This window comes from Dendronephthya gigantea, unplaced genomic scaffold, assembly GCF_004324835.1.
Source record: "Dendronephthya gigantea isolate DGI-Jeju-01 unplaced genomic scaffold, DenGig_1.0 000001F, whole genome shotgun sequence".
NCBI classification, from domain to species: domain Eukaryota; kingdom Metazoa; phylum Cnidaria; class Anthozoa; order Malacalcyonacea; family Nephtheidae; genus Dendronephthya; species Dendronephthya gigantea.
The window spans coordinates 4,433,422-4,447,513 of NW_021163011.1; the positions used below are offsets into that span (position 1 = coordinate 4,433,422).

The 14,092-nt window shown below is 36.3% G+C and overlaps 2 protein-coding genes across 5 annotated transcripts; both read right to left on the minus strand.

Moving 5' to 3' along the window:
* Positions 1-283: 283 nt before the first annotated feature.
* On the minus strand, positions 284-4,683 carry LOC114526644. 2 transcript variants are annotated; one of them, XM_028548229.1, is made up of 6 exons: positions 2,424-4,683; positions 1,996-2,101; positions 1,801-1,845; positions 1,525-1,700; positions 922-1,258; positions 284-741 (listed from the first exon to the last, which is right to left on the minus strand). In XM_028548229.1, exons 3-6 carry the CDS (start codon positions 1,811-1,813, stop codon positions 698-700), a joined length of 570 nt encoding a protein of 189 aa, XP_028404030.1. In that variant the 5' UTR covers positions 1,814-1,845; positions 1,996-2,101; positions 2,424-4,683; the 3' UTR covers positions 284-697. The 2 variants fall into 2 exon arrangements, with proteins under 2 accessions (XP_028404030.1, XP_028404037.1); XM_028548236.1 differs by having other exon boundaries at positions 1,996-4,683.
* Positions 4,684-4,797: 114 nt separating this feature from the next.
* Positions 4,798-13,239, minus strand: LOC114529432 (fibroblast growth factor receptor 4-like). 3 transcript variants are annotated; one of them, XM_028551249.1, is made up of 17 exons: positions 12,503-13,239; positions 12,358-12,427; positions 11,401-11,691; positions 11,005-11,295; positions 10,390-10,701; positions 10,009-10,302; positions 9,556-9,891; positions 9,179-9,433; positions 8,830-9,009; positions 8,421-8,528; positions 7,367-7,566; positions 7,119-7,241; positions 6,932-7,002; positions 6,384-6,424; positions 6,189-6,285; positions 5,902-6,002; positions 4,798-5,744 (listed from the first exon to the last, which is right to left on the minus strand). In XM_028551249.1, exons 1-17 carry the CDS (start codon positions 12,521-12,523, stop codon positions 5,710-5,712), a joined length of 2,826 nt encoding a protein of 941 aa, XP_028407050.1. In that variant the 5' UTR covers positions 12,524-13,239; the 3' UTR covers positions 4,798-5,709. The 3 variants fall into 3 exon arrangements, 2 of the variants coding, with proteins under 2 accessions (XP_028407050.1, XP_028407043.1); XM_028551242.1 differs by having other exon boundaries at positions 8,830-9,021; XR_003687622.1 differs by lacking the exons at positions 4,798-5,744; positions 5,902-6,002 and having other exon boundaries at positions 6,230-6,285; positions 6,384-6,488; positions 8,830-9,021.
* Between the last annotated feature and the right edge of the window lie 853 nt (positions 13,240-14,092).

A 14,092-nucleotide genomic window follows, 5' to 3' on the forward strand; every position in this document is an offset into this window, starting at 1 on the left:
AGAAATGTAACAAGTCACTACTCGATTTATTTCAGAAAATGTCAACATCTCATGAGAAGAATACCATATCCCAGCTTCGGCAATCAAACCGTACCTATACATATTTTCAACTGCCCTTTTTATTAACCCCAATCTCTGGATGCTTCCTACGCCCCTGGGTTCGTTATTCTGAAAGTACTTGGGGGCTGAGAATAAATGGAGGCAAAGTGTCGCTGGATATATACGTTTATTCACATTATTCACATTTTACATACATATAATAACATTATATAAATAAGATAGTATGCGGTACCCGCACTGACCGGGCTGCCTATGATTTTACACACACAAAAAGGACTATGCAACCCATGCAAGCTTTTCTTTGACAACTACAATCATTGAAGGACAGTTTTTGGGTCGAAATTGATCTTATTCGAAAAATACCGTCGTTGAATAATTTGAACCGGTAGTTCAAAAAGTAAAAAAATTCTACTAATCACGCTTCTTGATTGTGCAAGAATTCATCTTCCGAACTAAAAATTTCATGAAATAAAAACTGGGAGATACCAGACGTTTTTCAGTAGAGCTTTATGCCTAGCTTGAAAGATGACCAAAAGTGACGATGAAATCGGAAATAAAGATCACATGCTTTTGCCATTGAGTCTTAAGGAGTTAAGAATTAAATTTATCCATAGTATATTCTGATAAGTCGTTATCCTTATCGAAGATAAACAGCGAACACTTCTGCGGTGGCGACTTTATCTAAACCAAACATTTAAAATGCATTAATATTAATGTATTGTAAAAGATTCGAATTGTGTACTAAGTAGTCGCTATTGGACCTGTTGCTACCATCGCTCGCCAAGAAAATGCATTGCGTGAACACAAAACCACTTGGCAGTCGCATTTCTTTACGGTGCAAAGTAAAAAACAACAACTTACCCATTTGATTCCAAGTTACAGATGTATTGCTGTTACTATACTGAATTGAATTTCTTGGAAAGCGAGTATCCCAGACACATACACCAGAACGACCAATATAGAACCACCCTACATCATAATCACAAGTATTATAGTAGCTATTCATGAAAAACGAGCGACAGCCAGTGTGTATACACCACCCATCTATTCCAAAGATGTTTATAGGAGATGAAAAAATATCTTTCCATGGAGATTGTTGTAAACGGTGTACACTAAACCAATCGGTGTTGTTTGAAGCAATGACGTTAAATTTCATCACGACCAGCTCCTTGGTTTGGTTGTAGAGTACCACACGAGCCTGTTCAATTTAAATAAATGAACGATAGCTTAGTCCGGAATAAGAAGCCTAATTTCACATCGAGTTAAATATGTGAGAAATACATGCATGCAGTTGTTGTTTGACAGCTAACTGAGCCGGACTAGCATTTCTCCTCCCCAAGTATTAATACAGCCTAACTAGTCTGTTTTATGCAAATAAGTGGCTATCTGGTTGGTAGTGGCACAGTCACTCAAGGAATGGCGTTTGTTAGCCATTCCTTTACACCGCATTTGATGACAAGTTACCTCAACAGGATTAAACATTTTCCAATGGAGTACAATCCGGTTTTTATAATGATGTTTGAAGGAATTATCTTTATTCAATGCTTCCAGTGAATGTTCTTTATACGAGAGAGAATCTTTCCAAATATCTTTTATTATTCCTGATATGCCAGCAATCGTTTTGAAGACGAGAGTCCAACCTATACACGAATATTTTTAATGATAATTTACTCCTCCCTTCCGATCGTCTTCAGTAAATATGTGTGACAATAAAATCGGGCAGCGGTTACGTATACTTACCACCGTTTTTCATATCACAATATACTGGAAAAGTCTGATGGATATCTAAAACGTATGGTATATGGATGGTCAGTTTAACGCCTTATAGGCAAACTGTTTATTCATAAATTCATAAAACCAAGCGTATCACGTTGTAACTGAAATGGCTGTAAAGCAGCTATGTTATAAAGTAATTTTTTATTTGTAAATTCTTACTTGTTTCCAAGGTTATCCAATATATCTCATCTTGAATATCGTCGTCAACACATCTTTTCACCAATATGTCTTTGCAAGATCGTCCAGGATTTTCTTTTGATCCATACTGAATAAAAACAATTTTGGTAAACGCTTTAGTTTCGTAAGATTCGGAAGTTTCTGTTTATGCATGTAATGTGTAAATTCTAGGCAGCTCATAAATCCTAATCGATGGGAATAATAAGATATTGAAGGTGTTTGTGTGGAATAGAAATATCATAAGTTGGATATCTAGGATAACATGGAGAGATATAACTGTGGAGAGGATAAAGAGTGACATATTTCTATTACAGTACTGGCCAAAAATAACAGCTAACACTATATTGGTAGCTGTTATTACCAACCCACAGTCACTAATAACCGTTTATAAGGAGGGTCTTCAGACTTACTAAGGCAATACGGTGAGTCTGAAAAAATGTCCATTCAGGTGCTGAACAATGTTGATTGGCATGTATGCTGTCCCTGAAGGCGCAGTTACTCAGCTGACAGTTTGTTATGCCCACTCTTGTGGAACTGTAGCCGTATCCAACGCAATTTTTATGGCGATCACAAAGTAATGCGCATCCAACATGTGATGTGACCGAGTCACATCGTGTACACGATGTGTATCATGTGTACACGAGCAGTCATCTATGATAAATAAACAATTGAACCACTTGCACTGCCTGGGACGAAATATAGCTCTTTAAAATATAGCTAGCTAGAAAATCTAAGCAAAAAGCCAGATCTAGTTCATATGATCCTGCTCACCGGGACGTCTCGCTTGCCCATGATCTCGTCTTAATTTTACTAATAAAACTTTAATCATCGCGATTCATACTGTACGAGGAGACGAAGGTCGAACTGTCCTGCTAGCTGTGATCTCGCCTCTGAGAAGCGAGATCAGAGACAGGATGAATCAATGCCCACATGAACACGCTATCCAAAATGAAATCCAAACACAACGATATTTATAGCTCGTTTTACGTTTGGGTTAGCAAAATTATCGCTTGAGTAATGTCCTATGATAAAAAACCATTTGTACCTATTTCAAAATCGAAACTCGTATCCAATGCGTGGGCATAGTCAGTATACAACGAAAAGAATGCGTTCCAAATTATTTCATCGCATACTACTTTTTTAATTGGAAATATGGTTCTGAATAGGATATTCTGAAAAAAATACTGAAAATACTTATAGATTTTTCTCGGTGCCTTGAACTGAAACATCAATTGTGTGCATTATTCCTACTTTTTACTTGAACGTTACATACTAAGTGATATATTACTTTACTTTCTTACCTGTACCAATTTTTCGAAACATATTCGCAGTAGAATACGCAACAACTAAAACACAGAAGAAAAGGCGGAAGAAAATCGCAGATTTTGCTAAAAACAATGTTCGGGCCATTGTCGAAAGACGAAGTGGCCTGCCCTGTCGCAATGTAGAGGACTCCGTGCTCAGTGCTCTTTTAGCTATCCACACGACAAATTTAGACTTTTTTTGTAAAACTGAAACCAATTATTTAACAACGTTATCTGATTGGTTAGTTCAGACGTGACATCTTGCAATGTTTACAATTAAGCGGTTAGGCTATAGCAGTCGTGCCGCATGTGTATAGTCGCAATTAACATTCCTCGAGCCTGTTTGTCATTAAAGGCAATTAAGTCGAAAACCCAGATGCTTTGCAAAACTGAATTATCATTCCTTAACTTTCATATGGCACTGGAAATTTTTAAGTATAATTATTAGTACTATCATTTTACAATTTTTACAGTTTTACAAAACAAAATTTTACTTCAGTTCACGTCTCTGAATTTGTATCTTTCATTATTAACTATTTATTAAACAAGTAATGGCCCGCATGCAGTGTGACCTGCAAGGCCATTAACAACAACATCTGTAACTGTGCATATGTAAGGATGGTTCTTATGGGTTACCCCATTTCCCAACTGACTTACATAATATTAGGTCCTACTAAAATAAACTGGTTGAAAAAATTACAATAGGATACATAAGCCTTATAGGTCTCTAAAATAGGTTTTCATGCTTGTAAAGATGCAATTGAAGTTAATTAAGTGGTTAATTAATTAGCTATTATTGTCTGATTGGTTCGTGGTAGTTCGGATATGACCGATCTTGCCATGTTTACGGAGTAATTCAGTAGTATTATATATAACTGGCGCCGCGGACTAGCAGTCATGCTGCGTTCTGCGAAAAATATACCCCCAAAAAATGCCCCATTCGACAATTATAGTCGAAAATACAAATGCCTTGTAATCAAGTAGACCGACCACTTCTTTTCGTATATAAGTTTGACAAAAGGCGTCGCAAATTTTAATCGAACTAATAAAAGGCTCTGGGTAAAAAAGTAAAATTTTTTAGTACTTCTTTCATTATTAACTTTTTCTTGAACAATTAATGGCAGGCAGTTTGCCGACTAATGCTCTTAGTAAAATTATGATGTAATTATGTAAGTGTTCTATCTGTTGCCCCATTTCCCAACTCGAAAATTATTTTGGTCTATTGGTATTATATAGGTATTACTAAAAGTATCTAAACTGGTTGAAAAACTACAATAAAATAAATAAAACAGGTTTCTAAAATAGGTTTTTTACTATATGCTTTCTTTAATTCCCATATATATATATACCGACTAAACAACTAATATCGTGGGATGAATAGAAGAAGACTCTTTTTGTAAAAATGCAATTGCAGTTAAGTGGTTAAACAACGTTATCTAATTGGTTCGCGGTAGTTTGCACCTATAATTGCCATGTTTACATATTACAGAATAATTCAGTCGTGTTATATTATTAATGGTGCCGCGCCGTCGGACTAGCAGTCATGCATGCTTTTGCAAATAAACGCTGTTAATAAGTGGCGCCGGTGTAGCAGTCATGCTGCGTTACTGCGAAATGCGAAAAATATGCCCGAAAAATGCCCCATTTGACAATTACTTCGAAAATATACTAATGCTTTGTCAAGATACAAATGCCTTGTAATCAAAGTGGAGGCCGGCCTATACGCAGCTTAACTGGAATTGCATTTTTACAAAAATAATTTTTTTACAAATTGCATTTTGACAAAATTTTTTCGCAAGTAAAGTTTCAAGTGTTTACGGACAAATTTATTCACTCCAGTTTCTGGGTTTGACAAATCGTCGCGAATTCGAAGATCAACTCGATTATGTAAATTTCTCTGGCTGAAAAAAGTGAAGTAAATTTACCTTGCAAAGGAAGACTTCTAAAGAGAAAACGGATGTAATGCAAAAATGGAAATAGCGCGTTTTAGCGTGTTTACTTCATAAAATTATCATTCATATAGCTTCGACATTGAAATGAGGTATTTTGAAGTTTGATTTCCGACGGCAACGTTGAATCGAATTTTGTGTCATCGAATTTTGCGTTGAAATCAAGTGCCACCCCGGTGCAATGATATATTGATTGTTACGATTACATAGTAAGTCGCGTATATGAACGAATATAACATTTGTGCGTACGAGGATACAGTACATGCGAACTAACACGGAGTAAATTTTAAGTCGCAGAATCAGCACATGCGCATGCTGATTTCGATGCAGTGTATAGTCAAAGTTTTACTCAAACAACGCCATATATTTACATAAATTTCACCATTACTTCCACTTTTGCATCTGCAATGACAAAATTTCCTTAGAATATTCCGGGCCAGTCCTCACTCTATTTCGAGAGGATGGAGCACGATCGTTTCTATATAGAAAGAAACAGCATGTCTCAACAATGCCAATGAGCCATACGACAGGCCCGCTTGCATGCATGTGTGTCCGTCAGGCTAGTTCTGAAACTTTTAATGTTAACTCTCTAATGACTAACGTTAAGGAAAAATCATTACGTTTACTTTTTATACCTTGCATGCTTGATAAAATTTTGTTCAGCATTTCCCCGACCATTTTAAATCCTGGTCTTTGAAACGGATCAGCATTCCAAGAACACGTCATTAAGTCGTATCTGTTCGGTATAAGCCGTGAGGTAATTAAATTTTTAAACTCAAAAGTCGTAACGTTATATAAATGCTTTCAATTATTTAAAACACTGAAATAAATAGAGAACTTGGATGGTTGGATAGACGAGGATACATATATATAGGTATAAGAGTTGATGTTCACATGTCATAAATATCAGGTATCGACATACATTTCATTTGGGCAATATAGTGGAGATTCCATCCTGTTTCCATTGCACAAGTACTCACAAATATCCACTGAGTGTATCCCGGGATATGGAGAACCCCCTGCAACAAAGAATACATACGTATATATAGTACTATGAACAATCTAAGCTGTTCCGTAAGATATACGAAAAACTGACCCAAGAATCAAATTCACATACCGAGGGTAAACATTTCCCAAAGAACAATACCAAATGACCATCTTGAAATAAAACAAACAGACGAGCTAGTTACATAACAAGGTACAGCAGTAACATCTGAAATATCTAAAGTGAAATGCGGTCAAGCAGAGAAGAGATATAAGCAAAGCAAGAAGACCATGGTAGGCATTTAGAGGAAATATTACGAGGAAAATAACAAGCGTCTTGGAAGACGTCATTTTACCCAAAAAAGGTCACTGAAATGCAGATTTCACAATCACAAAAGATGGGCTTATAAATACGAGGCTCGAAAGTCATGATCTAAGAATTCCATTTTCGTGTTCAAACTATTTTCCACATATTTCTTTGACCAATTTGCCTATGAACTTGTATTTTCTTGCCCATACATAGCCCGTGAAAATTGAAAAAGAAATGGCCTGAATCCAATCAATTCAATGAGTGGTTTGAGTGGTTAAATTTTAAAAACCAACAATTTCGTGGCGGCCATGCATCTTCATCAGTCAAAACGTCAGTAAAATTAATGTATATTGAAAAAATTGGCATCATACACGTCTGACTTTTCCGAGAACACACGATCTCGTAATGCTTCAACTGACATCCATTTTACAGGAACTAGCCCCTGAAAAAGAAGAAACACTATATAACTACCTATTTTTCTTAGGTATATCTGTCTGCGAAACATTGTTTTGCAAAGCAATGGATAAGATTTACTCCGATGTCAAATTGCTAACTGACCGATTTTTTCTTAAGATAGACACCACCCTTGTAAATATTACGCGCAAGGCCGAAATCAGCAATCTTCGGGACGAAATTCTCACCCATCAAAATATTCCTTGCTGCTAAATCACGATGAATGCACTAAAAATTTAAAAAAAGAATTTACCATTTTTTCATATATGATCAGTTACATATAACTATGTGGTATATCTTAATGTGTCATTACTATGGCACCGAAGTGTAATAAAATCTTCAACAGGCCACACCTTTCTCGAAATCAAGAACTCCATTCCGTTTGCAACCTGGACAGCAATCGCTACAAGATCACTTATACTCAGTTTGCTGTTAAAATCTGAAGTTAACTTCAACCACTCGGCTTTATACAATTCTCGTCTGCTTCTGAGAAATTCAGACAAATTACCATACGGGCAGTATTCCATAATGATCCACGTTTTACTGCGATGTCCTACAATATGCACATGGCTCCTCTAATTTCCTTCTATATATGAATTTTTCCTATATTCAGGTGGGTTCAGTATCCGGCAAAACACAAACATGCATGATATGGCGGGTCAAAGCGCCAGAAAATTCTACAAACCGGCGAATGCTTATATCAGTTCATATTCGATCAACCTAAAAGATTAACAGGGGCGTAGGAAGCATATTTAAGTTGGGGGCCATTAACGTCTAGGGCACTTGCCTGATGAAAAGGGCATTTAACATTGGCACGTATTATTGTATACTGTTAAAACGTCTTACATGGTAATGAAACATAGAAACAAGTATCATAGTTCTATATCATTAAAACTTTCAAAAAAATTTAGAAAAATTCATAACAAGAGGGTAATACTTCATGTAGGGAGATTATATCCACTTGAGTCATCGTATTGTTAATCGCGGTAGCAAATTCAGTGCGGGAAGTACGATTGTACGAGTTCGCTATTTTTCATTTTAGCCTAAAGTTGAATTATATTGTTGCGTTGGCATCGACGTTTCCACAAAGAAAAAGGGCACTTTACCTCAGCAAAAGGGCACTTTCTCTGTGATTTTTAAAATTGGGGGGGCCTTGGCCCCCTTGCCCCCCCCCGGTTCCTACGCCCCTGAAAAGATAGCTTATCATTCTCTGTGTTCGTTACTCCATCCAGCTAGTTTGATTGATCGCATTGAAATATCAATGCGAGAGCAAAAGTGGGCGGGTTTAAGTGGATATTAACAGGTATATCTCCCTTGTTCTAAACCATGCATGGTTAAATAATCAACCTAATTTGTCAGCCAACACACGGTGCATCTCGTAAACAATCAATTATTCCTATTAAATACCGTTAGTGCAAGCAGCAAGTATGTTGACTACATTCTTATGTTTTCCAACGTGAATAAGAATTTTCAGTTCGCTCAACAGGTCCTCCAAATCACCTACATTCCAGTTATCTGTGAAATCAGGAAACAAGGACTTCTATTCAGATATCTAACTGCGAAGGTTTTTCAGGAAATATAATATAAGGCAATGGAAATATATCGATCATTCTTAACGAAATAGCTATGCATGTACATCTGAATTCCTTCATTCAATCCATATATATTGGATTCATTTTCATGATTTAATCCTTAGTGCATTTCTAAATCAGTAAAAATTTATCCAAACATTCAGGGCCTTAACTTTGTGCAGAGTTGGTAACTATACAAAAGTTTGCTCAATTAGAGAATGAATATTCACTGAGGAATTTCATACCATTAAGCATCTTAACTGCCGTTTCCGTGATTATCGGACAGTTCAGGTATGGATAACGGTTTCTGTTTACCATCTTTGTGAAAAACGTCCATCTTGATTCTCCGTTTAAAGCTCTCCGTGGATTAAAAGCTGATATACCAATCACTTTAGCTAGGCATACCTGGCCAAAGGCACCATACCCTAAAGTACGTTCTAAGAAAGAAAACACATGCAGTAGCTAAATATAGATAACACTGTTTCGTATAATGGTAAATATCAAGACGTTGAATCTAACTTTACATTTATTATTTTTTCATGTACTCTTAAAATGCCTGTAAAATGACAGTGATGACCAAGGGTGATGACTCACCGATAAAAACACGTTCTCTTGGAAACTCCCATTCGTCTAAATATGGTAGTTTCTTGGTTTGCTCCACGAGCAGTTGCGTCCCATCTATTCTTTCAATATAATCAGGCAATGGTGGATTGGTGAAAATATACAACTTTCCATAACGTTTCTTCCTTTTATAAAGAACAACGGCAATAATAAACAACAATGCAAACATAGCAGTGGCGATGCTCACGATTATTGCCACGTAAGCGTCGGTACTTTTCGATGTCAAATCTAAAACGAAAATAGATGACGTTGAAAAAGTGCTGTTGCTCATCCCGCGCATTCCGACATTTACTTGATGGGTTCTTTCGACTTAAAGCATATCCATATCAAAAGAAAAAGGAAATACTGGCCTGTAACCCCTTTCCTCCATATAGTCCACAGACGTTCATCTTTTCCGACAAGATTTTCTGCCTTACAACGGTAATTCACTCGTTCAGATGTTTGTGATTGGATAGTCAATATGCTTTTACGTCTAAATAAGTTCACTATATGTATAGCAGTATTTTGCAATTTTGACCAATGTGTACATTGAGAACACAGAGCATCACAAATACACTTTTCCCACACCAGGTTGGCTCGAGGAATTCCTTTTTCTATCATATAACAATGTAGTTTTAATCCTTTACGGAAAGCGTGTTGGCTAAGCTTATCATCCTTGTTTTCTGATGCTTTTATTATTGGGCTGACTAAAAATACCGAAATAGAAGTGAATGCAAGCGTGTTGATTTGTGTTTCACCGTGTCAAATATATATACACACATGACGTTTGAATTTCGAGAGTTTACCCCAACTGTAAACATTACCTTTCATACTTAGATTAACATAATCAAAATTAGTCCAATTGTACTTGCTGTGCTTAACACGACATTCATACCGTCCTTCATCAGTTTTACTGAAATTCTTGATCATCAGAATCTTTCGTGTAATATTGGATCTCTCTGAAGACGTAGCATCGACAGCAGGCAATTTGTGTCCATCTTTCGTCCACTCCATCATTACTGATCCATTACACTCACACATGACGGTGATGTTGATACCAGCAGTTTCATACTTCGGAATTTTTTCGTTGATTGTTGTTTTCATATAAGATATACCTCCTGCAAAATTTTACACATTCTCGAAATAAAAGCACAATGCTACTATGCCAAATGCCACAGTCAATTAATTATAGGAGAAAAGCTTACTTTCGTCGAATACGAAATTCCAGGTAAAACTGTCTTCACCCATTTCATTCCGTGCAATACACCTATAGCTGACGTATTGAAACTCTTGTTTTTTAATAACAAGAGAGCTATTCGATCTGGGCGACTCTTCTTTCAGTGGAAACCACCTTTGAGAATCATTGCCGCAGTTGAACAAGTTATTAACGCATTCAAACCATTCCCACTCTGGTTTTGGATTGGATTGACTAACTTCACATTTCAGATACAGTGGGCTATCCTGATCCACTCGCCTTTTTCTGTATTGGGTTTTATCCCGATATACCACAGGTTTCACTTTAAAAAAATAAGAAATATAAATCTCTTTAATTAAATAGTGACCTAATTTTTCTCTACACGCCTTTATTAAAATATCTCTATGACTATGAATAAACGCGAAGCCCAAACCAACTATCATATCACAGAAGCGGGTATCGCATCGTTTTAGTGAAAACGAGTAGAAAAACATCATTTTCAAAAGCTCTGTCAAATAGCGGCGATTCAGCTGATAACGAAATATTATAATAGTTCCCAAAAACGTCATTATGCAGTACTTGATATAATAATGAAATATAATTATGCCATAGACGATAGCTATACCTTCTTCAGCATTGAGGTAAATTCTGTCTTCAGCCTCCCAAAGAACACTCGTTCTCTGTGCTTTACATGAATAAACGCCGTCATCAGATTCTGTGAAACTTTCTATAGTCAAAGCCGCTATTTTTACCAACTCTTGAATCGTCATGTAACTGAGATGTTTAGATGATCCATCTTTATACCAGTCTAAAGTATAATGTCCGATTACCGTACACACAAGCCGTACCATCGTCCCATATTCAATGGCCTTATAAATCTTATTTGTTATATTTGGCCTTTGAAATGCCACCCCGTCTAAACGAAAAAACCAATAATCAATAACTGTTCACATACAATGAGAATATGACACAGAAGTCGCGGATGTAAAACGTCTACGACTAAGACAAAATTAATACTTACGGTTTTTATCAAACAACTGTACATCACCTTTGATGTTGTTCGTTTGACCGCAAGCCCGGCATTCGTAAACACCTTGATCAGAAATGCTAAGATTTGTTACATTAAAATATTGGCCACCGAATTTTCTAATTTTCTTCCCATTTGAAATTCGTTTCTTCAATTTACCAATTATATTGGTCTGCCACAACGAAACATTGGTAAGATTATTGTCCAACTGACAGTCGAAAACTATCCATTCGCCAAGATACAAACTCTGATCAATAGGATTAGCGGATTTCCATTGATTAAGTTCTAAATTTGTATAAGGTTATGCAGTGAGAAGTGAGAACAGAAATCAGTTAGGCTAGGTATTGGCTCAAGTCGTAATTGCCGGTGAAAAAATTTTTTCACCCTTATGAAATACAGAAATAGTCCGGATATATTTCAGTTTTTACTTTCTGTTTTCAATCACCGGCCGTATATCATGAAGTTGGACAACCGACAACTATGACAAACCTCATGACGTTTCAACCTTAAGCAGCTAGGGAGAAGCTTGGCAGCGTCTTCAAATAACTTAGCATCAAATGTGGTATAACAACTGCCTAAAATAGACAAAAAACACTTCTCGACCTTTCGACCTGAGGGAGTTAGTAACTCTCCTGACGAAGAAGTGTTTTGTCTTAATTTAAGCATCTTGATTTATCATTCAAACTCGGCTCCTGATAAAGGCCCGCCTGAATTTTTTACATAGTAGAAGTGCATGTATGTGCACTGCAGGGCAATAATTAGTTGTCTCGAAGACATCGTCATGACAAAACGACTGTTAGGGCATTACAAAAGTGTATGATGGTGGATAGTATACTATCGGTGCTATACTGCCTATTCACTAGTCACTAAATATTATGGAGGTATATAGTCTTAATGGTTTTTCCTTTTGAAGTAAAACACCATACTTTTTGAGTTTAGATCCCAACTTACTTTGGCTGCATTTTGTGTCAGCATAATGGAACATTACAAGAGTTGTTAATATGAAAAAAATCAGCATATTCTATGAAACAAGCAAACAGTTAGACATGAGTTCAATATACAATATTGAATTGCATTGTAAATTTGTCATATGTACCTGTCGATCTTTCTGGATCATATAGACGTTGGGACCAGCTAAGACTGCGTTGGCTTTTCTGAGCCCATCGTCTCTAATAAATACTCATCTTCATTTAATATGTATTCATCACCAGCATATGTCTTCCTTAGTTTTGTTTTCAGGGAACATCTGTGTATACATAAATGGCTTTAAATATACCTCTAAAGAAAGATAAAATATCAGGGATAATTGTATAAAAATACAGAAAGTTAAGTTACGAAGTTAGAAAAATTCTGAAAGCTTTTATGACTTTCAGAAAGTCAGGGGCTAGTACGAAAACATATTGGAAGCGGGGCGAAAGCACTCTCTCACATAGCAATTTTCCAAGTAAAGGGAAAAGACTAGCAGAACGGCAAATGAACTTTTCAGCCAGGGTCCTTTATCTTTTAATAGTCCTTATCTTCTTTATTTAATAACCACGATGGTCTGGCTAGAAAGGTTGCTGCACTTATGATTTAGAGAACGTCTTATCTTTTGGCTAGGGCATTTCGATGAAAATAAATAAAAACATAGGCATAGCTGTGTTTGCACTACGGCCAAATGCTCAGCAGTATTTGTGTAAAAAGCGTTGAACTCTTTGCTTTTTAGATAATTATTTAATTAAAAACACAAGTCACAAGCCAACATAGTTTACATGTTGGCTTCTCAATAGTGCCCCCCATGTGCAATAGTGCAACATTATCTGACCCGATCACATGACTTAATTAAGTGAATTAACCAACCAATCACATAAATTAATTTAGAATATAAAGTCTATTGTTTTCTACAATTTGCTTAGCCGAATAAAGGGATTTGGAGGATGAATATAAGTAAATTACCGCAAACTCCCCAAGCTAATAGCCATTCCGGTAATTAAGTAACATCTTAAATGAGATGTATTTCAAGTTTCGTACGAGAATATCTTTCTTCAGCACATGCATAAAAAAAACTTCATTTCCACTAAAAAATGTGGGAATAATGTCTCTAATACCCCATTTTTCACCAGTTTCGACATTTATTGCTCAAACACAGAGGAATTGTACGCGTTTTATGTACTACACACTTTAGTCTTTTGGAAAGAAAATCAGGCGAAGATTTCCCCTTGATCGAAAAATCTACTCACATCGTGAAAACTGAAAAGCCACCTGATACCGAAATGACGTAATGTCAGTTTGGTGGATGGAAAGTAGCCAAACGACAGAACTCATGCAAATGCACTGAATTGACTGAATGTTTCCACCATCTCCCATCTTACACAATATTAAATACAAATTTTAATCAATTTGGTCAATTTACTTGACTTTAAAGTTGTTCAAAGTCGACGCGTGTGACTTCCAAAGAATATCGAATCTCTCAGTTAGCATGGATAACAGTAAGGTGGACAAACAGTTACAAGAAGCGCTCTTGGTAGAACAACAAAAGGCTAAATTTCAAAATCAAGTTCACATGTTCACAGACACGTGCTGGGAGAAGTGCATTGATAAACCTGGAAGTAAACTAGATTCAAGAACAGAATCATGTATTGTTAATTGTGTAGAAAGATTTATCGATACTTCAGTTTTCCTTGCAACACGTTTTGGACAAAAAGCG

What these genes read in the sequence shown, in the direction of transcription:
- LOC114526644 (XM_028548229.1), bottom strand. An exon ending in AAATGTTTAATCCTGTTGAG is followed by an intron (nt 1,259 to 1,524) that starts GTAACTTGTCAT and finishes TAAATTGAACAG; the next exon opens with GCTCGTGTGGTACTCTACAA. An exon ending in TGTAACTTGGAATCAAATGG is followed by an intron (nt 742 to 921) that starts GTAAGTTGTTGT and finishes TGTTTGGTTTAG; the next exon opens with ATAAAGTCGCCACCGCAGAA.
- LOC114529432 (XM_028551242.1), bottom strand. Translation starts at nt 12,523, where the DNA reads ATGATCCAGAAAGATCGACAG. An exon ending in TGATCCAGAAAGATCGACAG is followed by an intron (nt 12,428 to 12,502) that starts GTACATATGACA and finishes CTTGTTTCATAG; the next exon opens with AATATGCTGATTTTTTTCAT. An exon ending in ACAGTTGTTTGATAAAAACC is followed by an intron (nt 11,296 to 11,400) that starts GTAAGTATTAAT and finishes TTTTTCGTTTAG; the next exon opens with ACGGGGTGGCATTTCAAAGG.